The following is a 24,011-nucleotide window of genomic DNA, read 5'->3' as shown; positions in this document are numbered from 1 at the left end:
ATAGATTTTACCAGGGAATTGGAATATTCCTGTTTTGGAATGACCCCTGATAGTGATCAGATGTTTTATAGAACTTTTGTGAGATTGAGAGATTGCTGATATATTCATATGATAAGCCATCAATATCTGATCAGTGGAGGTAATGATTCCTACCATCCTAACTATTCAGACTCTTGGAAGCCACCATGGTGCTTCTGTGATACCTTCACATGAACAGGCGATAGATTTAGTACTATGTGGTACTAATGTTTATCATATTATGTGTCATATTAAAGATAAGAATCTCATATTTCAGATACAGATATACAGACAGTTAAACAAAAGCAAGAATTCGATTTCTATCAGTAGCTCGCATTTCTGACAATTTATTTATCCACGTGTATCTTCAAATCTGTAGATCACAGAACCACAATCCAAGTGGAATCTGAAAGATGTTTAATATGATGAGTAAAGCATCTTTCTAGCTACTATAAAACCAAAGATAGGAATGTCTGAATTTAAACGCATGAATACCAAAAAACCCTATATAGGATCAATTCAATTTAACATCAACAATAAGCCAATACCATATAATTATAAATTCAGTTTTTATTGTACGACAAAATAGACAATCCAGGAATATATTTAAAACATAATAAAACCACATCAACAACAACACAAAAGGTGGTGGTCAAAAGTCAACGACAATATATTCCACAGTGGGATATCACACCTAGGCACATGAGGATAATCACATGATAAATGGTAACAGGTATTGACAATGCCCAAAACGGGGCATAGTATGACCTACAAGTGCCTACCAATAGGATAATGAATCACCAGGCCACCACCACAGCACCCCGACGCACGTTTCGCCGTTGCTTCCTCAGGGCATAGGGATTACATTAGATTGTAGAGGGTATCTTTGTTGGTATTCAAACTCAGCCTGCAGCTTCTAAACTTGACTCCTCTCTGACAAAAGTTTTTTCTCAGCTCTTTTGAAGGAGGATTTTCTTTATTGGTAAATGGCCAAGATTTTACATAAAAGATGGGATTATTGAAAGAACATTTCATCCCCTAACTGAGAGTTGTGGTACTTTAATGGGGTAAAATCTATATTAAAATAAATCTATGAGCAGGTAGAAAATAGCCAAATAAAATGCTTGTTTTTGGCGTCTGCATCCATTGGTACCATTTTCATTCTCTCTGTTGAGGAGACACGGTTAAAAAATTCTGTCTAAGAGAAATATCTATAGAAAAGATATTGCACCAATAACACTATATTGTTGTGAAGAACATGTCCCTGTACTTCAGCACTAATTTTACTTATGGGGAATACTACCTCAAGCACATGGCATATGTTTTAGAGAGTCTTGTTTGATCTTCTAGTTAAAGGGCTTGTGCTTCCAATAAATTTGCAATATTTCTGAAAATGGTGTAACAGGCATACAGGGAAATATTACCTTCAGTTGTGACAATATTTTAAGTATTTATCTGTTTGGATGAGTTTTTCAGATCTAGTCAACTAGTGCAAAGGGATACAATTTTGAGGAGTGAGAAAATGACTCAAAACAGTCTCTTCTAAATGTAGTCTGCCCAGATGACCAAATGGAAGCTGTACATATTACAGTACTGTATAAAAGTGACCTCTTTGGCAGTGCTGGAAGCTTCGCATTGCAGATTTCCCTTGGTGGATGTTTCTCACCTTGTGTTGAGTTTAGGAACTTGGTTAAATCCTTATAAAAGGAGTTGATTTTTTTATATACCGTATATGAGACCATTCCCATTCAGTTACGGTGTTCTCTTTTTGTGTTGATGTTGTCAACAGCCTGCTGTGGACAACCTTATGGAGCACCTAATGTATCAGCTTGAAAATTGATAGAAGCTAGAATCTAGACCTATAGTGTAAGACAATTTTCATGCAGTCCTTGGGCTATAATAAGTGAGTCAGGGGTATGACAGAAGAGCAGTGGAAACATTGCTTTTTTACTTCAGCCTTTTTGTGGAAGCAACGTGAAATAGAAATGTTGCCATAGCATGTCCATAGCGATGCTTCAGTGACTAGACCTCACAGTGCTGTATTTTCACCATAGCAAGATAAAAAAAAGGGAAAGTGTTCTTGTCTTGCCTTTCTTCCTTCTCATCTTCAATATACTTTGTGAGGAGGATCACAAAGCACAATTAGAATACAGTTACATATCCCCATATTTATTAAAGCTTGGATTAACATGACATAAAGTTTTGTCTGGGGAGTCTTTTTGCCATGGCTCAGGGAACATTTCTGTGTGACAGTAATAGGCTAAAGTTAATATACTTGAATGATACCAGAATCTGTGTTATAATGCAGAACAAAAGGGGTTTATTTGAAGCTGAATGACAAAAGGTGGAATTATCACTGTGAACAATCCGCTGAGATCTGAGCTTAATTATGGGAGGCTGTGTTATTCCAGCATAATAAAGCCAGTCACTGGAGCAGACTTAGACATAGTAAGGGTGGCCTGTCAATCACCGCCAATGTACAGGAGCACTATTAATATACACAGGGGAAGATATCCCTAAACAGTATTATGAGGGAGCAATCTGTAACGTTTGCTTATGTCTGATGCTTTTGTTTGGTTGTATTCTTGTTAACTTTTGCTTTTGTTGTGTCTTTTCCAGCCATTCTTGTAGGGGATTAGAATAAATAGACAAAATAAATAAATTAAATAAAGAAATGCTGCTTTATGAACCAGTCATGGGTCATATATACAGAGTCCAAGGTGAATAGGACTGTAGGGCAGCCTGTATATTGCTATCTAGAGCTTGCAGGATTACACAGACGGGAGGAGTACACAGGGTTGGTTAGCGAAAAGAGAGTGGAAATCACATCATGTCAGGGAGGCCTTCCCAAAGAGATGGATTTTAAGAGCATGTTTGAAGCTGTGGTAGTTAAGTATTAGTCTCATAGTCTGGGGTAGGGCATTCCAGAGAATTGGTGCAGCTCGGGTGAAGTCCTGGATAAGTGAGTGGGAGGTTCAAATTATGGATGAGAGTAATTCAAGAAAAAACTTGCATGGTTTCTTTTAAAGACAGTTCCGCACCTTCACATGAGTTGTGTTTAGTATTTTAACTCATCTCTATTCATCTTACGGGGGGTTGAATTACAAAACCAGACCTCACCAACGGACATCCAAAGTGCTGTTTTTGGAAGACAGTAGCCATGTTTTTGTAATTCAGTCTTTTTTGGTTGCAGTTTGGTTGGAGCTTTTAATAATAGAGAACTGCCACGTAATAGAAAATCTATTGATACTCTATAGGGATTAGCTAAAATATAATTTGATGATGTTTGCTGAAGTTCTTAGTATTGTGCAAATACAGTTATCTCATTTCTTCTTGTTTCTTAATACATGTTCAATCATTTTCAGCCAATCTTCAGAGCAATGGCTGGAAACACACATGCCGTTTTTTGTAGCAGGTTTTCTGATTTTTCTTTTGAGTCAGAGCCAGGAATGGTTCTAGCAGGAATGGCACATCTACAGAAGGGACTTGTAAGTCTAAGTGATCTAACCACTTTGACCGAAAAAAATGGCATGTTTGCATTCATTTATACGATTTTTCTGTTTGCCTTTCATCACAGCCTTCTTAGATAAAAATGTGGACATAAAATGTGAACACAGCTCAACTAAGGCTTTCATCATAGTATCAACATTTGCTGTTTTGGGCACTGTAGGGCAAACATATACAAGGAAAACAAATCCTATAAGGGTTATTTAAAACCCTTTACACTTATAACATTGTTTATGTTACATTATGACAATAGAATAATACTTAGTAGATAGAAGACATACTAGTGAGATACCTCTGAGACTTCTCTTTCACACAACCTGAAAATCTCTGCAGCCCAAAATGTTTGTGTGCAATGTGTGGAGAAGGTTTCAGAGCAGAGTCAGAGTCATGTGCATGTTACAACAAAATTACTTCTTGCTTTACTTGGATATGAACAGACTTTTATCAACACTTGTCATGCTGACCCGAAACCCAATAAATGTAAAGCTTTGTTGAAAAAAATCAGTTGACACATGCTCAATGTATGCTTTGAAACAAGGTTTATACATCCTGCTCTACATAGGAGACCATTGGGATCTCTTAATCACATGAGGGGTCAAAATGTCTCCTATGGCTCTGTGCTGTTTATGGCTCTACCACAGGGAAGTGCTGCAGCGTTTTATCAACGACAGGAATACGTGTCATAAAAGTGAACACTGGTGGTATGGTCTTAATAAGCATGAGATCGGATGACTTTAACATTTGGCACTTCAGAAAAAAAACTTCAGAAACATTTGATAGTAGCCTGGGAGAAGAAATTATAAATCTGAATAAACTCTTTGCTTATTTGATGTAGATTTTCAGAGCAGATTCTGCTCCTCAAATCCACGTAAATTTTTACCTATTATTAGTATTATGTATGGAGATTTCCAAACCATGGACAAAAGCTTTAAGAATAAAGCTAAGAATGAAAGGTTTGTGTTTGATCTCTTCCCTAGTGGCACTTGTCACACCCCCTTTCCCTCTGTATCAGTACTGCATCTTTAATTATTGTTTATGCTATCAACACATTACTGGGGTTTTTAGCCTTGTGATGTTTTATGAAACAATAAAAAAGTTATACATTATTTAAAGTAATATTAGTGTAAGAGTTCAAATAAATGGAACTGCAACTGAGCACTTATAACTAGATTAACTGTCAGTATCTTCCAGCTAGTTTTTAGGGTGTATTTTCCATGTTTCATATATCCTTCATCTATTCAAGGTCTTTTTCATCTCATTTACTTATTAAAGCCTTGGGGTAGATGCACAGGAGAGTTAACATCGACATGTCTGTTTTTTTAACAGACATCTGCATTGAACGCAATACGGAACAGTGCCCACTGGCGTCGTTTTCACAGAACGTAGATCAGTGATTTTCAACCTGTGTGCCATGGCACACTAGTGTGCCGCGACACATGGTCAGGTGTGCCGCGGGGAAATTTCCCCAAACTATGGTGTCCCCTGTGTTTTGTTTCCCGGCGATGCGCAGTCACAGCTTCTTACAATGTAGGAGACGTGTACAATAACACATGCGCAAGCTTTGAACCTCATGCGACAAAATGACGTCACCGAGGCCGGCGCATCATCCTGAGTGCGGAGAGACTCCCGCATTTGCCCACCGCCAAGGTAATGCCCACCAATAATGCTGACTATACTTTTAGTACTTCAGCAGTATAATGCATATAACAATGAGAAATGTAAAATGAGAAATACTATAGTCATGAGGCTGGAGTACTACAAGTACCAGCTCATATGCTGAGTATATGAGCTGGCACTTGCACTCTGGCCTCATGGCCATAGTACTTCTCATTGTACCCCTTTATTTTGCAGTATATGAGCCACAAAATAATCAGCACCATATACTAAAAACAGGGAGAAACTGAGAACTGTTGAGGAAGAGCTTTGTGTGTGTCTTTCCACCATTCCTGCCAGGATTTTCTAAGTATAAAAAGTGTGCCCGGCTCAAAAAAGGTTGAAAATCACTGACGTAGATCATGTCCTAGCTAGTGGTTAGTGGACCCATTGAGGTCGGGATTCAGCTGAGTTCGGTCAAATCTGAAAATTAGGTTTGTGGTCGATCTGGAATCCGAACCTGAACTTCCGCTAACTAAGAGCTAACTAACATCAGTGCTAACACTTTAAATGCTTCTGGCAAAGCTGCCGGGAACATTCATATGGCTGGCTGGCCAGGCCGTCACACTTCCATTTTCCCGGTGATTGTCACTTCCTGAGACGTCATTGGGGAGCAATGACCTCTTGGAAAATGGTGGCACATGCCTGCATTTAAATGGCGGGGGTGATCCAAACCCCAAACTGGACTGCTGACTTAAATCTGGGTTTGGGCAATGTTTGGCACGGATCTGAACATTGCAGATTCTGGTCCGGTCATTACTTGTCCTAGCCCAATTTTTTAATGGATGTCAGACTGCAGCAAATTGGCTGCTAATGGCCATGTACAAGTAGCCTTAAGACTGGAAGGTAGATGAGAACATTATATAAAGCTATTATGTTGGCATTTCATGGTTATATCATTTGGGAGCCAATTAATACATATGTGTGGCAACATTATGTGTAAACTGCATGCAAATTAGGAAAGCGCTCAGTTGTGTTAACATATTTACCACACTACTTAATTAGCGTTTTTGTGTTTTTATTTTGCCATTTAATATTTATCTCCGTGACTCATTCTGCACAGCAAACTGTTAATTTTCTATTACAAGCCAGCTACAGATAGAGAGCTTCAATCCTCCTTATATCCAGGATGCACCATATTAAATGGACATTGACACAGATGATGACAGTGCAGCCCTAATGCAGTCCGGTGCAAGACTGGATATGAAAGATAAGTGGCTGTCGCAGTAGTCTTCAGTGCCCGTCACGCCTGACTTCCTCATAGTCAGGGTAGGATGCAGTTATCCATTCTCGTCAGAAAAATGATACTATGGGTTTTATTTTCATTACCTGGAGGTCAGGAATCACTTTCATAGTAGGCTTACTGTTCCTGTCATATTTCTGTTAAAACTAACATCTTGACCATTTTTTGTAAAATAGTATTTTTGGTGGTGAATTTAACTACAATTTTTTATGAAAATCTTCCTGTTCTATTTTACCTTTCATTTTACATTGTCTTCTGAGTGACGTGATGATGAATAATAATACATTGCATACTGGGCCTCATCAAAACTGTCTCAGAAGAAAATTGACCTTATTACGAATGCTTTTATTTCCTAAATTGGACTGCAGTGCTGATTGGTTGGATATAGGATACTAGGGTATAATATCCGCAGTTATTTTAAGATTGTTCCCAAAACCACTGGAGATTTACCATGCCCTTGTTGGGCTTCCTCCCATAGCCAGACTCTTCCCGATGTAAAATCAACAGAATCCAAGGGACCGGCAGTAAAAGCTCACCTTTCATTACTTTGTGCACCTTCTTATAAATGAACAATTCTTTCAGTCATGCAGGGCCTTTTTCACGCATAGGGACATGCAACAGCTATCGTTATCCAAAAGTTAGAGTGGTCAAACACAAAGAACAAGCAAAATAAAAGAGAAGTTCAGCTCCCAACTCATAATATAAGGCAAGTTACCACAGCAATGTTCATGTATCAGGATCAAAGTAGTGGCAGCATGTATCAGCAAACAGAAGAATCCAAGACGTTCCACCACCAGAGGTCCGCTCATCTCTAATTAAGAATCCTCTCTATCCCTCGAAATTTGAATCCTGTAAGGCAGTGATGGCTAACCTATGGCACTGGTGCCACAGGTGGCACTCAGAGCCCTTTCTGTGGGCACCCAGGCTATCACCAGAGATGACTCCAGGCATCTTCCTGAAGTCCCAGGCAGCCCAGGATGTGCTGTGCACAGAGCTATTTTAAAGTTACAGCTGTACCTGGGAGTATTTTCGTATTTTCTGCTTTATTAGTGTCCTCAGGTGCTGGTATCAATGAAAACTGTGACAGAGAAGGGAGTATAAATCACAAATTAAATTTCTGTATTGGCACTTTGCGATAAATAAGCGGGTTTTTGTTGTAGTTTGGGCACTCGGTCTCTAAAAGGTTCGCCATCACTGCTGTAAGGTCTCTCCAATGTACCAAAGACAAGTGTTTAGATACATTGGATTCTGGGATATTGAGTATTATCTGCAAATTTGTGTCTTTAAATTTCAAGTGTTAGAGCCCACATATTGAATATTAGAAATGGCAAAAACTATAAGACGACATAAATGGGGTTACAAATGATGTATGACTTAATGTTGCATGTTTCTTTTTTTAAAAGCATAAATAAGTCTACCTTAGAACAATTGAAAATTGATCCCACAACTAAGTTTGGAAACAGGGGCAAAACTTGAGGGGGTGCAGAGGTTGCGGTCGCACCTGGGCCCAAAAGGTTTAGGGGCCCATATGGTGTCTATTTCCCATATGAGAAGACTATTACTATTAACCATACATTATATTCGGGGGCCTGGCACAGTCTTTGCACTGGAGCCCATCAGCTTTTAGTTACGCCACTGTAGGAAATCTATTTTACATGCAGAATCTTGTCATCCTCATCATTTTATCAAAAATATATAAAGGAGAACTCATTAGAGCAAATTGCAAATGCTTGAATTTCAAAAATATAAATACCCTAAATGGACATTTAAATGATCTGTCAAAATTTAAAATTGCAAAAATTGTACGGAATCATGTTGTCACCCAGCTTTTCATTAATTACATTATTACAAATTCATGCATTTTAACTCCACATATGTTGTCTATCTAATGGATTTACCCTTTCTAATATTCATTGTGTGGGTGGTACCACTTGCAATTTAAAGAAAATAATTTGCAGACACATATTTGATATTGCTGAAGTTCTCAGAAACAAATTTATCTAAACATTTCGATTTCAGAATTTCAGTTTTGAGGAATAGAGAGGGGTTTTTAACCCTGGAAGCGATCACTAAAGAAAGTGAAACGTTTTCGATCTTCATATTGGGGAAGCGTGAAGGTTGCTCAAGTCCCATTTAACAGTTTTTCATCAGTTGAAATTATTCCATAGTTATTCATAATTGAATTGAACAAACCAAATGAGGATTGTAGTAAATATATAGAAAGCAATGGACAATACATGGCAGTGTGGTGCTATAAAGGGTAACTCAGCACATCCACATTCCTGACAAGAAAATGAAGCCCAATTTAATTTTCTTTTTGAGTCTTTTACTGGCTCCTCTGAGGCATGCGGAAGTAATGAGCGTTTGTATCATTCACAAAAACTGTTCAAAGAAAAACCTTTTGAGTACATTTTTATTTTCTAACATTACTCATTTAAAGTTGTTGTACAGGGATATACTTTTTTTTTTATATAAATATGGCTTGGGGGGGCTTTGAAAATAATAAATATCATGTACTCACCTCTCTCTGTGCTCCCGTACAGCTGTGGTGCTGCCTGTCTACTGAGCAATTGCATCCTTGACTATTGCCATGACTGTTACAGCATTACCGTAGTTTTAGGCCTATTTGTGACAGTGGTTTGGACAGCACGACGAGCCTCTGTATACAAACTGAGACCCAGAAGTGATGGGCAGCGCCGTGGCTGAAGGCTGCAGTAAGTGCTCAGAAGTGGTCGGACGGGACCACGGCTAAATCGGTACATGAAGAGGGAAGCATATGCTGTTTACTATTTTTAAAACATTCTCGGCCAAATATATATATAAAAAAATATGTACAGTTGAATTTGTATGTAAGTCAGAACTGTATATTTTATAAATATAACCCCACCCAAAAATGTTTTGGTCTCTGTGACAATTGGATTTTAAAAATGTTGGATTGTTATATGAACCATGATTAACAATAAAGCCTAATTGCAGACACATTGGATAACTGTTACAGCTGATCACTGTAGACTTGGGCTAAAGTACAGTAACTTACCAACATCCAGAGGTCCGTTTGTAAGAAGGGGTCATCTGTAAGTCGGGTGTTCTTAAGTCGGGGACTGTGTGCCTGGATAACCACTTTAAGAATTTGCATCGGATATACTAATTCCTGAGTAGTTTATATGTATGATATCAAGTACTGTACAGTTTATTATTCAGGTCTAGTTCCTGGGGTTTGTGATATTTTTTAAATACAATTTCTTATATCAAATGGTATTATGTTATATATAGTGATTGTGTAAGATTTGGTCACTCTTGCCAATTAGTTAAAACAACAAAAATCCCATACTTTCTGTTAAGCCTCTATCTTTAATATCCTATGGTTCCTATTCTTTTAAATGAGGCTTGTAGTCTTGTTAGTTATTTGTTTGCCTTTTTTGTTGTATTTTACGTCTGTATTTCTGTGTAGCTCTTGCATTTACTAACCTATGCACCCAAGGGAAATATTTTGTTGCTGATTTATAGGCTAGGGCTGTGCTTTTTTTCTATGGACAATGATTTGGTTGATCTCTGGTTAGCTTGCAGTGTACATCCTCAGCGTATGGCCCGGATTATAGAATCCACAGGTGCATTGCTTCAAGTTCAAACACAATTCACTTACAAAAGCTATAAAAGACAAACAGCCCTGGACCCTTTGATATGGTAATAATGAGTGATCCATAGCCTTGATGCTTAGTAAAATATTTCCATAACTAGAGCAGCCAGATGCATCTGATGGCCTGTGTGAGATTTTTGTAGCGAGACTGTCACCTGTTATGTGTCATTGGTTTGTAGGCACATAAAATTGATTCTGGGAAATATAATCTGCCTTTTTCTTATTAGATCGTATCCTTGCGTGAGACCAACACGGACAGAAATTTTCTGTGCTGCAGATGGAAAAACAAATATTTCCACACTATTGTACCACTATTTTTCCTCAATAATAGCCGTCCTTTAATATCACCATGATTGTCCACATGGGAAACTGACAGTAGACTCTGATGTCCACATTGCTAAGCTTTTTGTTCAAAATCTTTTTAGTTTTTATTATTTCATTTATATAAAGTCAATTTATGGATCATTATGAAAACTAATACTAATAATAAAAATTATTTAAACAGCACCAATATATTCTGCTTTAAGTCTAAAAATTCATTTTAGGGTTAAATCGAATGAACGGTTTATGAGTTTCAGCTTTTACCACACTGTTTTTAAAGGTACCAAAAGTAATTGGACACTTAATGCAAAGCCTTTTCATGGGCAGGTGTGGGCAATTCCTTCATTATGACATTCTCATTTTGGCACCTTTACTTACCCGTTCCTGCATAGTTCACGAAAGTGCATTGTCCGACGATAATGCACTAAGATCATGCACCGATATCCTGCATGTGTTGCTACCCCGCTCAGGCCGCCGGGTTCACTTTCTTCTTCCTGGTGCATGTAAGTGCTTGATCTTGCGACACAATTTGAAAGTTAAATCCCTCGCTCAGTCCGAATTAGTCAGATCATTTGACGGCCAGCCTCCCGATTTCTGTCGCATGAAAGCTACAGCAGCCGTGCCACAATCCTATCGCGTGCAACACAACCCCCAGTTAAATAGCTGTCCCAGCGGCGCAAATCCCGAAAACATAGGAAATAACAATGAAAGTATGGCCACGGACCTTTTCTAAATTAGCCCCATTATGTCTTTTGAGGTGTGGTGCTTGAATCGTTAAGATTTTGCTGTGAAGAAATCATGGGGTCATAAGGAGTTCTGCATACAGGTGAAACAAGTCATTCCATAAGCTGCAAAAATAGGGAAAAAAAATCCCATCTGAGAAATGCAGGGATTATGCTTAAAAATGCTTTAGTTCCTCACATTTTTATGCAATAATTATGTTCAACCGACTGAATTAAAGCAAAAATCTAAAATATATTGTGATAATGTACAGAATTAAAATTACAAAAATTATGACTTCAAATATTAATGGCCCCAACTATGTATACAGTTAGAGAGAATAGAACAGTTTGAATGGGCCCTCATCCATCCTTTGGCAATGATTAAACAGTTTAGACTAATGCTCGCCTCTATGAATGAACAAACTTCAGAAACAACTCTAATCTGCGTATTATTAGTTTAAATAAGATCATTATTAAACTTAGGCTACATTCACACGATGTATGCCCGCCGTACCGTACCGCTCTTGTATAGGGTGTGAGCCCATAGAAGTGTATGGAGGACGTGTATACTCTGTATATACGTTGGCCGTATATACGTCCCCCATACGTTCGTGTGAAAGTAGCCTTAAACTATTTTTTAAGAATATTTGTCTGGATCCCAATATTAATCTGGTGATGGCGATTTGCCAAGTGATGGAGATGAGTGGACCAGATGGCCGAGTTCAGCGTCCAACAAGTGGCCCAGACATATTGTATGATAGGTCGCTGAACAGCCAACCCGGCAAATTTATGCCCCTAGCAACTAGCCGGGGGGGTCTCCAGGGGTGTCTTCCTGGCCATTCATAGCCATGGCTAATTGATAGGGGCGTCAATTTACCAGATTTGCTGTTCAATTGCCAACTCAGTAATATGTCCGTGTCAGGCAGTAGAACTCAAACACCAAACCTGACTCTCGGGTTCACTCATCTCTACCCAAGGGTGGCTGTGGCTGTCCAATACATTCCTTCCTTCGACAATGAGGGCCCTTTTCAAATTAGTTCATTAGCTAGCTTAGAGGAATTTGGCAACTACTGTCTTTTGGGAATGGTCTATTCTTTCCATGAACATGTAGAGCTCTTCTGAAAATGTCTGAAGATAATATTAATGATATATATTTCATAAATATAATAAAATTATGGGGCACATTTACTTACCCGATCCTGTCGAGATCCCCACTGTGCGTTGTCTGACGATAATGCTTTCTGCCGCGATTCACAACGATCGTGAGCCGGATATCCTGCATGTGTCTCTTCCCCGCTCAGGTACGCCTGAGTTCAACATGTTCCTCCCGGTGTATGTAAATGCATGTCTTGCAACACAACTTTTAAGTTAAATCCCAAGTTTTTTGGTTGAATCTGTCGGATCGTCCGATGGCGTTCAACACAATTGTCTGCTAAATACTTGTCCCAGCAGAGCGATCCCCGAAAACGTTGGAAAACCTGATGGAAATGTGAGCTGCGGGACCCTTAGTAAATAAGCCCCTATGTTTTTTAAATCTTCATTGATGTACCCTTGATTTTTTTAATATATTCAGAATCATTGAAAATGTTGCTAATGTCACCTTCATTATTTGCACTTATCTTTATAATTGTGGGCAAAAACAACTGATCCTAGACATAAGTTATAAAAGGTAATGAGCAAAATGACATATGAGTATGGATAGGGAAGTGGGAGTCATTCACAGAACAGCATTCATTTTCCTGCTGCAAGTGAAAACCCAATGACCAGTTGCTTCTATTTTTCTGGCAGCCCCAACACAACTCCATTACCAGCAGTTAAATGTAACACAGGAACCGATTGAATCTGGCAGGAAATAAACTCAAAAGTCTTTCATTACATTGGAGGAGAAAAATGAAGCTGGGATTATTTTTATTTCTATCCTTTGCTAATAAATGACTGTCTCCCATGTTGCAGCTGAGACTGTTGCCTTGGTCTGACTGTGTCAATTGTTTTCTTTATCCATCGGCAATAGAAAAAACTCTTCATGCTCCAGAACTCCGGTAATGCAATCCATGTCTTATCTTCACACGTATTCAGCAGGTATTTACAGGGGGACCATTGAACTCAGCAGTTCCCCTCCATTCTCACAGGAAGCCTCAGTCATACTAGACTCTGCTTTCACCTGTCCATTGTCTTCCAGCTGTCTCAGAAAAGTCATTGTACTCAAGTGCAGTCATGGTCCAGGGAACCAAACCAGGCAGTAAAGGTTTCTAGGCATCTAACAAAGGCTATTCTGTCTCCAGTGCATATAATACTTCTGGTGACAGTGAGTATGACTGGAAGGATCACATACCGTACATTCGTTGTCAATAGGTTGCCACCAGTATGTAATGTCCAACTGTCCAAACTGTTTGGAAAGAGAAAATATTCATTAACGTTTATTAAAAAATTTTCCTTGTGAATTGGCACATCACATTTGTATTATTTTATTTAGCTCTAGTTTCTTCATGTTTTGGGCTTAGAAGGAAGTCTGTATTTTGTAAAGGTATTTTGCACATCCAGTAGAAGTATTAGAGATCCACTTTTTGATAAGCCATTCACATGTAACTGTGAACACATTCTGTCCCAGAGTAGGTCTACAGTTTCGTAAACAGTCATCCAAAATTTTTATCCATAGCCACAAATGATTTGCTTTATGTCATCCCATATTACCAATATTTCTTACCCTACAAACATAAAGACAAATATTGCAGTACCTATAGCTCTGTAAGAACTATGAGTAGTAATTTTGTGTTCTGCTGTGTACTCTCCACTGACAAAGCTATCCGACCATAAGGCCTGTATGACCTTATGCATTATATAGATGACAGATGAATGTTGTTCCACTGAGAGCCTACTTTACCACTTCACCCAAGCTTAGCTTTGATAAGTGTGTAAAATGTATGTTTTTATTTGGTATGGAGGATAGAGCTATTGTGGCATTATATATCTCTAATGAGGACCCCTTAAACATTAGATAATTGGTTGGTCCAGCTGCAATTCTGGATAAGCTGAGGTACACCTAAGGCCCCTTTCACATAAATGTTTTTGTGGTTCATTTTTGAAGACCTGCATTTAACTTAAGTCTTTATTTTTTAATGGGTTAATTCAAAATGGACTATTGGTGTAATATCATTTGGTTACTGTTCAAATTTTTAAAGTTTTGTTTATGGCATCAAGAAATGAATTACGGTACATTTCCTGAGTTCCATAATATACAAGAAAAGCAAAAAAATGTAAAACACACATTAACTTCAGTACCACTGACACAATGTTTAAAACTTCCATCTTCACTTTATTCATGATACAAAAATGTGTAAAAAGTACTCTACTGACCAGTATTCGTCCAAGTATTAGTTCCACAGTATGCAGACATGAGGAGCATGCTATAGCTATGAAACATTGCTGAAGTATGCTGGTGACTAAGCAAATGTTCCTCATGTCTTTACACTGGGGAACTAATACTTGGACTCATACTGGTCAGTAGAGTACTTTTTACACATTTTTGTATCATGAATAAAGAGAAGATGGAAGTTTTAAAGTGGTATTGAAGTTAATGGTATATTGAAAAGGAACAGAGGGTTTCCAGAATTGATCACAGACCCCTGCTCCACGGTGTGTCCTAGTTGCAATCTATTTGTTATTTGTTTGATATTATCATGTAATATGCACAGTGATCTACTCAGCCTGGTTTGTAAATCGTCTTTTAAATGCCATGTTTTTGTACAGGTTTTTGCATGCACAACCCCCATCTACACCTTTTTTGTTTAGTAAAAGTCAAGGTCACAACAAGCTAAGTCATCTGAGCAGTCTTCTCGGAGCTCTTTTCTACATGGCTACTGGGAAATACCCCGGGAATATTTTTGGCTGCTTCTTTCCCATACACTTATGTTTGTCCTCTGCCAGTTAGGATTGATAATCATTGGATTGTGTTACTTATGTTTATGAAGAGGCTGGTGGAAAATACAGTGTTGCAGAAGGAGTTGTTTTTTTTTTTTTTGCTTTTTATTGATGAACAAATTAAAGGGAATCTGTCTTGACGGAAATATAGTGCATTCTCCAGACAGGATGTAAGAGAGCAGCAGAATCCGGGCAAATGTATTGAATGTTTGGAAAGATTCAGTACATGGCTCCCTTTACATGAACCAGGTGCTAGTCTGAGTGCTACCAGTTAACTTACTAGATAGTACACAAATTCAATAGAGGGGCTTTTACACATGTGGTTTCCACAGATCCATATTATTTCACCTTCGTACCTCCCATACACACACCTGCTCATAGATTCTTTGACTCTGCTGGAGCACATCTAGCATCCTTAGACCCTGACAAGGTCTACTCATGCACATCCACGTCTTCAGGCCATTAGTGCTCAGGCAGCCTTCCCTTGAGACACAGCATAGTTGTTGGAAACTGACGCTCACCTTCCTCTTTTTCAGTGCATGAAATAGGAATACATTTTGCTGATTTTGCTGCTTGCTTGAAGTCCGGACGTATTTGCTGTGTTGGCAGCCAGTGTGCTGACTGCTTGCCTTGCTGTTGGCTTATGACTTAAAAGATCTTGTGACGCCTCGACACACCATTCTACATCTGGTGAAAAGAGTAACATAGTTTTTATTATATCCATGGGAAAGAACAGAAGGTTGCAAAAATAGATATGATAAATAAGCACATTGACTTATAGGCGTACCTAGTTATCATAGTAAGCGAGGATTGAGTACCATCTATTCTTTGTGACGGATACATACCTTCCCTTATGGAGAATTTTCTCAGATATTGTCTTACACCATGATACTATATCTATGAATATAAATGGATGGATGCAACTGTGTATTATATCTATTTTGAGCTCCGTTGCATGGTTCTCAGTTACCTGTTTATGGGAACTCTGTATTATTGGTTTGTCACCTTCGCTGTTGATCTGTCCCCAGACAGCAGTGCTTTCCATAGTCTCACAACTGCTTTTATTTTCTGTAAGCGTTGCCTGTTCCTTCCAGGAGTTGTTCTGCTTGTGGACACTTAAAGCATGACATGACAGCATTTCCTACAACTTTGTTGCGTCTAACAAGCTGCTTTCTGCTTCAATAATTAGTAGCTGAAGTAGGTGGGAGCGTTGTACATGTGCCTGGGGGGATTCTCACTGCTGACATCAAGGCATTTGGAGTGGAGGATTCCTGTGAGCTTCTGGGCGTTTTTCTAGTGAATGAACAGTACTTTAAAGGTATTATCCAAACAAACCTTCCATCGAAAATAAGATTAAAGCATTTCTGTTTTTATGCTCGTAATCTCGACCCCAGGCAGGAAACTAGAAGACCGATTTCTCAGACAGTCTGCGATGCTAGAAGCATTTGTCTTTGTTAATTTACATGGATAGCAGTGGTAAATCTGAAAGAGCATGCTGGTGGATTTGAGACTTCACTGCTGTATTTTAAATAATAGCACCTGACAGTTTACCAGCAGCTAAAGTAGATTTTCTTTCCACCGAGCCAAATATTGTGTGCGAGATGTGCAACCTGTATAAATAACTGGAAGAATTAGGCCATAGTACTCTCATTTCAGAGAAGATGACTTGACAGGGGTGGGAAGGAAGTAGACGTCAAGCCCGGGTATACATTCACATTTGTGTTCTAATTTATCCTGAATAATTAAAGAAATATATTCCTTATTTTTCTTTAAAAAAATAGTATTAACTTCAGTAAGACTATAATTTACTTGACTTTGTTCTATACATAGTTTATAATTAGCTTTCATAGGAAGGACAACTTTTCTTATATATCATAGAAGTAAATGATTGTGCTTAAAAAATATTCAGATGCCCACCTTAAACTTGACATGGAGGTATACAAATTCCAGATCATCCAAAGGTACAAGTCCACTTTTTGCCATGGTTGTACGTTCTCTGCATGGTTGTACTTTATTACATCCATATTAATAGTAATAATAATTCTTATTATATAAGAGCAAATGGCTCTTGGCTACCTTAACTAACTTCATTTAATCTTTTAAACACTAAAGCAATAAATCATTTGAAATTGTAAAGTAGTTATGTCCTCTACGATGCTGCCCATTGCATCATAATTTTGAGAAAAAAATATTTATAAAGATTTGCCTTAGTTTCTCTTAAGTATAAGTTAAAATACATCATCTCAGAGCTTCGTTTCCATGCTGTATTATGAGAGATATACAGCGTGATGATGTCACTATTAATGTAAAAGCTGAGTTGTAGCTTGTTTATTTCCCCTTTATCATAGGCAGATGTTAAATTTGCAGGTCGAATACATATTTTCCTGTAATTAAGGTTATATATTAAAGTTTGTTTTACCTAAAAATCTAAATCCCCTTCACTTGAACCATGGAGAGGGTATTGAATATAAGTTCCTCTTTAGATCTCTCTAAAAAAAAATACAATGCTGAATTTTCACTTCCTTTTCCCCCTTTAAAATATAGATTTGCAGGTCAGCCATGATTTTACCAATTTACGTTATTAAAAAAGGTTTTTTTTAGTAAATAAAATTAAATTTAATGTAAGAGCTCTACAAGGGGGCCAGTAACATAATAAAAACATACTTTGTGCTCACCAAACCCCATCACTATCAGTCCGCCACAGCAAAAAATAGGAGCGGCCATTCAGCCAATCACTAATTGGAGGGGTCGCCTACTGAGTGGGCTCTCCTAGAATTGTGGTGTCGGGATACATTCAAGAATAACATATTACAAGGATTGCGATCAGTGGTCACAGAGCTACCCTTTAATAATTTTACTGTCCTAAAGTAGAGCCATTGGAAATAGCTTATTTACTATAAATCCCTTTAAATAATATGTTCTATTTTTTGCGAAGAACTACTGCAGTAGAACCACTAAATAAATCACTGTTCTATACAGTAACCCGAATACCTAGTTTCAAGCTATAACTGCATTACTATCTTACAGGAAAATATTGAGGTAGCTCTGAATAGTGTATGCAGTAGAAAGTTTAATAACTAATAAACTCCACCAGCTAGTCTGAATAATATGTTGCTTCAGGAAGCTAAAATCAGCTGCTTTTGTCTTTTTGCCATCTGGTGTGAACTGGTCTTTCTAATTTAAGCCATGAACAGGAACTGTTAGGATTATTAAAAGTTTTCTCTTTTCCAGGTTTATATTTTTGCACATGATTAAATGTGTTTCTTTCCTCTTCTTGTGTTCACAGCTTTGGGGTGGTAAAGTTAACCCTCCCATTACACAAACTTCTGTGTAAACTTTGTGCTAAGTGCTTTTGTGGCTGTGAACCGGTTACGTTTATTTTCTTTTTGTTGTTTTTTTTTTTGGCCCAGCTAAATGATTTGAGGAATAGACTTACGTTGCATGGGACTGGATATGGTCAATTTGTAATGTGTAAAATATTTATACTAAGTCTTTGTCTTCAGGGGATCCTAATTACTTCTGATTAATGCACGCCTTAAGCTGACTTGAGCATTGGAGACTCATCTATAGTATTTGCAGAGATATATAGGACACACGAATTGGCCCGCTGCAGGCTGCTTCCTAGAGGCATCATTCATCTCTTGCAATGTAAAGAAGGCAACAAAAACCAGCATAAAAACTAATAATGGAAGGCCTTAGTGCTGCTCCAAGTCGAGGTTCTTCTTGTAGATTTATACAGTTACTATAAGACACAGGAACAACCCATTATGATAAATGGTAGATGAAAAACAGATTATCAAATAATATCCCAAATGAGTGCCCATCACTATAATACTACAGGGGGACCTGTTCTACGTCAGACATCTTAAATTTATTTGGAGATTTTGGGATCTCAGACTACTGGTATCAAATATATATAATACCCAGCATACAACTACATTCTATATTTGGTAAAACCTTACTCAGTTGGTGCTGCTATTGTCAGTAGGTTTTACTCCTTAACTTCTTTGTAAAAAAAAAAAAATTAAAAAAATCATGAACGTCCCTTGTAAGCATACTTCGCCCCTTAAAAGGTATTAGGGAAATATAGGTTAGTAAACGGCTGTGCTGCTTATAACTACTTGTATATGCTTGCATATAGTTTACAGTAATTTGTTTTCTCCTATTTTCCATTTAATATTTCTACATGATTAATTTACTATGTAAGCTGTAGATTACATTTAGCAAGTTGTGCAGTGTTTTGGGACTCTTCACATAGTTATTAGCTTTTGTTTTTGGAAAAAAGAGGAGGAGAAGATAAGAGATAACATTTTGCTTAGGCATGGATACACAATCACAGACCTTGACTGGTTTCTCCTTGGTGAAGGCTCACACAAGCTTTCTCTTTGATTCAGTGAGAAGCGTGAGAGCTGAGCTGTGCATGCAGGGATTGTGTTTTTTCCCTTTCACTCTATTCAGGCTCTTTGTGTGGCGTGGGTATTCTAGTTTCAGTCCGTGCTGCTCTGCCAGTGGATTGATAGCTTTTCTGAGTCGAGAAGAAAAGACTGTATCCATACTCAATTAAAAAGCATTTCCCTTCCAACCTGTCATTTTCTGTCTTTTAACAGTTGCATCTGTATGTTGTTTTACTAAGCTTTGGAATACTTATTTTTTAAGCATTTGATATAATTTCACCTTTGTGTACCATCAGGTGGTTGGAGGTATTGTATGACCTCAGTTTAGATGAATAAAGCCTATTCTTCTGTGTACAATAGGTGCCCTGAAGGAGATGGGTGGAGAATATCTAGAACTCTATCTAGTATCTAGGCAGAAAATTGTGCATGAAAATCTGTGGATCAAGAAAAAAAAAAAGGAAATTAACTCTTGATTGATTTCTTCAAGGGAATTTGTCATCATAATATAGCAATATACTAGTTCATATTGAAGTTGATTCTATAATACAGATATATTGTTGCTATCACCCAAAAGTAAATTTTAAGAGAACCTGTCACCTGTAAAAACGGCACTAGGAGCTGTTTACTAAAGTAAGCAGCTCCTAGTGCTACAAAAGATGCAGCAGTGTTAAATACTATTGTAAACCTCCGATAATGCTAGCAGACACTGCTGCAATTTAAATATAAACCCTTGACCACTCTCAAAGCCATCCGGCGTATTCATGAGGCAGCGGTCCGAGCTACTGTCTCTTCCCCGAACCGCGCAGGCCACTCCATAGGCCGGCTGTGACTTTGAGCATCATGCGGCAGTCACTGCCCCTAATCCCGCCCCCTCATGAATACGCCGGACCGATTTTAAGAGCGCCTAGTGCTGTTTTTACAGGTGACAGGTCCTCTTTAAAGTACCTGTGGATATTTCTAAAGTCTAAAAGCAGGAATGTTATTAGTTGCCCATGGCAACCTATTATACCTCCCTTTAAGATATTCATGAGCACTGGTAAAATGAAAGCTGAGCTGTAATTGGTTGCTATGGGAAACTAAGAACATTCTTACTTTTAGGCAGTTTGATAAATCTGCCCCATTGAGTCACAGAATCAGCATGCAACACAGCTCCCTCTTATCTCCTCCCTTCTGGCCACGTCATTGTAAGTTTTCAAGCAAATCTTACACATGCGTGGTACTCTTCTCAGCTCTGACATTACTTCACCACTGAGAAGTGACAATCCAGGTGAAGCCGCGCATGTGCAGTGATGTGACTCCTCTCCACTTCTTTCTGCGCATGTCAGTTGGCTTGAAAACTTACAAGGACGTGACCAGAAGGAATGGGGGGGGGGGGGGGGTAGCTGTGTTTGATGTTTATTCTGTGACTCAATGACATGCAGAAGGGAGACACCCACTTGGAGGTATGTAGTGGCAAGGAGCCAGGTACTTTTGTAAACTTTAATTTTGGGCGATTGCACCAATGGATCTTTATCATAACATCATCTTTAGCATCAACTTGTTTATTGCTACAGGAAACTGACATTAAATATGAAACCCTGATAATATGTTCCCTTTAAGACCTTAAGTGAAAATCCATCCTTGCCATCACATCTGACCATTTATTAAACATTTATTATAAAGGGAACAGTCCCTCTCTGAAGGATACAATTTACAGCTACATTAGCGCTACCTATTAGGGCTTATTATGTACTGGTCCCCTATGATGCATATTTCTGTGCATATATGATGGTAGTTGACCAAACATAAACATGCAGATAACTCTGTATAACTCTGCAGCCATGGCTAAAATGAAATTGAAGATTATGAACAATGATATCTGTGTCTCTAGGTAGAATGTGTGTTAAAAGTAGCAGTTAATAGAACAGAAACCCATTTCAAGTACACTATCTCTTTATGTCTCCAGTTTCAGTAATAAAGCCTCCATCTTCCTGAGTTTCTTGTAAACATTGTTTTTGGTGCAGAGGTTACTGGAGAGCTAAATATATCTGAGGACATGTTTTATTAAAAATGAGAGATCAGCAGAGGGCACACACTAAGTTCTTTTGTATGAGAATAATAAATTGGTTTAATTATAAATTCTCCTTGTTTCATGGTTCTGATCCAAGGACTGTGGCCAAACTCAGGGGAGCATTCCAGGAGGGTTAGTGTAATTATAGAGACCAACAAGCCTGAAAAAATCCTGGTATTAGCTCAGCTATAGGACCCGCTTCAATAGTTCAGCAGCTTCAACCAGTGTTGATCTGAAGCCCAAGCGATACAGTCCTCTTCCCAGATACACCAATTGGAAAATTGCAAAATGCCCAGCTGGTGGAGAACTCATGCCAACTTTTCTGCGGATGCTCACATTTTGAACATGTTGCCTTGCTGAAAGCTTTCATTTGAAGGGATGAATGTTTTGAGGTTACATCGGAAAAACTTTTTCATTTACATGTGCTAAGAATACATCTAATCTTAACCTTTTACCACCATTCAATCATTAAGGGAACCTCTAACATTAAGCCTGGTTTCTGGCGAGTTTAAGAGTATAAAGAGCTGAGAAAACGGACACATATTTATGGGAAACAATTCTTTTTATTTAATGAAATCTCTGACCAATCTGGTTTTAGAGTCCAGTGGATAGTCCTACTTGAGGGCAGACAGCAGTTACCTATGTAAATGTGCACACAGAAATAGCTGGATAGGACCACAGAAATAGTGTCAATCACTGGATAGGACCACTCTCCAGACTCTAAACCAAGAAAAGATCAATCCACTCATCTCCCCTTGCTCTATAACATTCTGCTCACAGATAGGACTGCATGTACAATGTTACAGGCTCATGCTTTCTTGGGGGCAGAAAAAATGTTCCTTGCTTCTAGACAATTTTGCATAGTAAAAAATGGGATTTGAACATGTTTTTGATGGGGCTTTTTAATCATAGGGGCAAACCAATGTATAGTTCTTTTTATGGTGTCTTGTCACCATAAAAGTAAAAGTAATAAATTGCCCTCTCTGGCACCGATTTAAAAAAACGTTTTTATGTGGGTTTTGGTGTAGAGCTGCAGCTAGATATTATTTTGGAAAAATGTTTGGTGTACCTCCATTGCAAGCATCTATACAAATAAAAGTGACCTGTTAATATCCACCCTAGTAAATATTTCTTATGTCTCTTATAAATCTATGGATAAAACCTGTTGGTGTCACTACATATTATCCCACATGACAAGCTTCAATGTGCCACATTATTCTTTTTTCTGAATGGGGCAGCAGAGTTCAGTGAAATCCAATAGTCCAATAACTTATTATCCTCAATTTTCTTTAAACGCTGTATAATTTGTATTGTGTAGGTGGTAATCTTGTAATTTTTGTGTATTTCTCACCTAGAGTATAAGAGAGAGGGTGTTTTATGTACAGTACCCTTCATAATACTGCTATAAATCCAATGCTAGGTGGCACTAGTGGGATGGCTTTGGGTGGATACCCTAGTTATGCCCTAATATTTAGTGGTTAATAAGAAGTGCTTCTAGTTCTTTGCCTGTTATAAGCATTGATTTTCTTTTTTTCCCTCTAGGTTGAAGACGCCATGTTGATGTTTGACAAAACTACCAATAGACATAGAGGTGAGTTGTTACTATTTTCCTGTGATTTATTCTGATATTATTCAGCGCTATCCTTAATAGTTCAATAGTCAGTGGTATAAACATATCATAGACTTGTATATTGGTTTTGTATTGGTTTTGTGTTCATGTTCTGTTCATAAAAAGTTTGTGTGCATACACGAAAACATTTTGTTTTTGTAAGGCACCATAAAGCTGTATTTTTGGTGTCTGAGAGTAGTTACGTAGGGTCCTTGGCAATAAATACCATAAAGAATATGAATTACCAAGGTTGTGACTTGTTGTGTCCTGTTTGTGTAAGTTGATGAATGGAAACAGTGTAGGTTGTTGTGCTTGATAAATACTGGACCTTCAATATATGTACGTAGAATGTATTATTTTCTGACTTTCGGCACTGACCTATATAGTTGTATTAATAGTTTATATCAGTAAAGTTACACAAGGCCAAGGATAAGTTGAAGGCTTGGGTTTCATTTCTTATTGTAGAATTTCCATTAATTGTATGCATGGTATGGAATACTGAAGTGAATTCCTACACTTGATATACAAGAATTCTGTCAACACGACTGTTAATGCCAGCATGTCTTGAGGTATATCATGCATTTCCTCCAATTTGTAGCCACAAATAAACTTATATTTTTCATTTTGCATAAATACACAATTCTGCTTTTTGGGGGGCATTGGTTTGTAGATGTGTTTATTTATAAACCGTTATATAGCTATTTTATTTAGACATTGGTGTTTTTGATTTTCATGAAGATTTTCTGAAATAGAGCAGTCTACAGATTCTTGCCATCAGAGGTATGTGAACACCCTTTGAGGTATCCCATTTAAGACAGTGGCGGTCATAAAAAGGAAACAAGATATTAATGTGAAAAGAACCCCAAAAGAACCACATGTTCAAGATGTTACTTCTATGTTTTGCATTTTTGTGTTACCAAATTCATATTTTCTAAAACA

General features: G+C 37.9%; 1 protein-coding gene across 11 annotated transcripts in view; it reads left to right on the top strand.

Annotated features, from left to right (window-relative positions):
- Positions 1-24,011, top strand: part of MSI2 (musashi RNA binding protein 2) — a 466,329-nt gene that overhangs the window by 206,659 nt on the left and 235,659 nt on the right. For all 11 annotated transcript variants that reach the window (XM_072136101.1, XM_072136094.1, XM_072136093.1 and 8 more), the window contains one exon: positions 23,006-23,054. In XM_072136101.1, the coding sequence (XP_071992202.1) occupies positions 23,006-23,054 (49 nt within the window). The remainder of the gene's footprint in view (positions 1-23,005; positions 23,055-24,011) is intronic.

The sequence above is a fragment of the Engystomops pustulosus genome, chromosome 2 (genome assembly GCF_040894005.1).
Source record: "Engystomops pustulosus chromosome 2, aEngPut4.maternal, whole genome shotgun sequence".
Lineage (NCBI taxonomy): Eukaryota > Metazoa > Chordata > Amphibia > Anura > Leptodactylidae > Engystomops > Engystomops pustulosus.
This window is presented reverse-complemented; position numbering and strand designations above follow the sequence as displayed.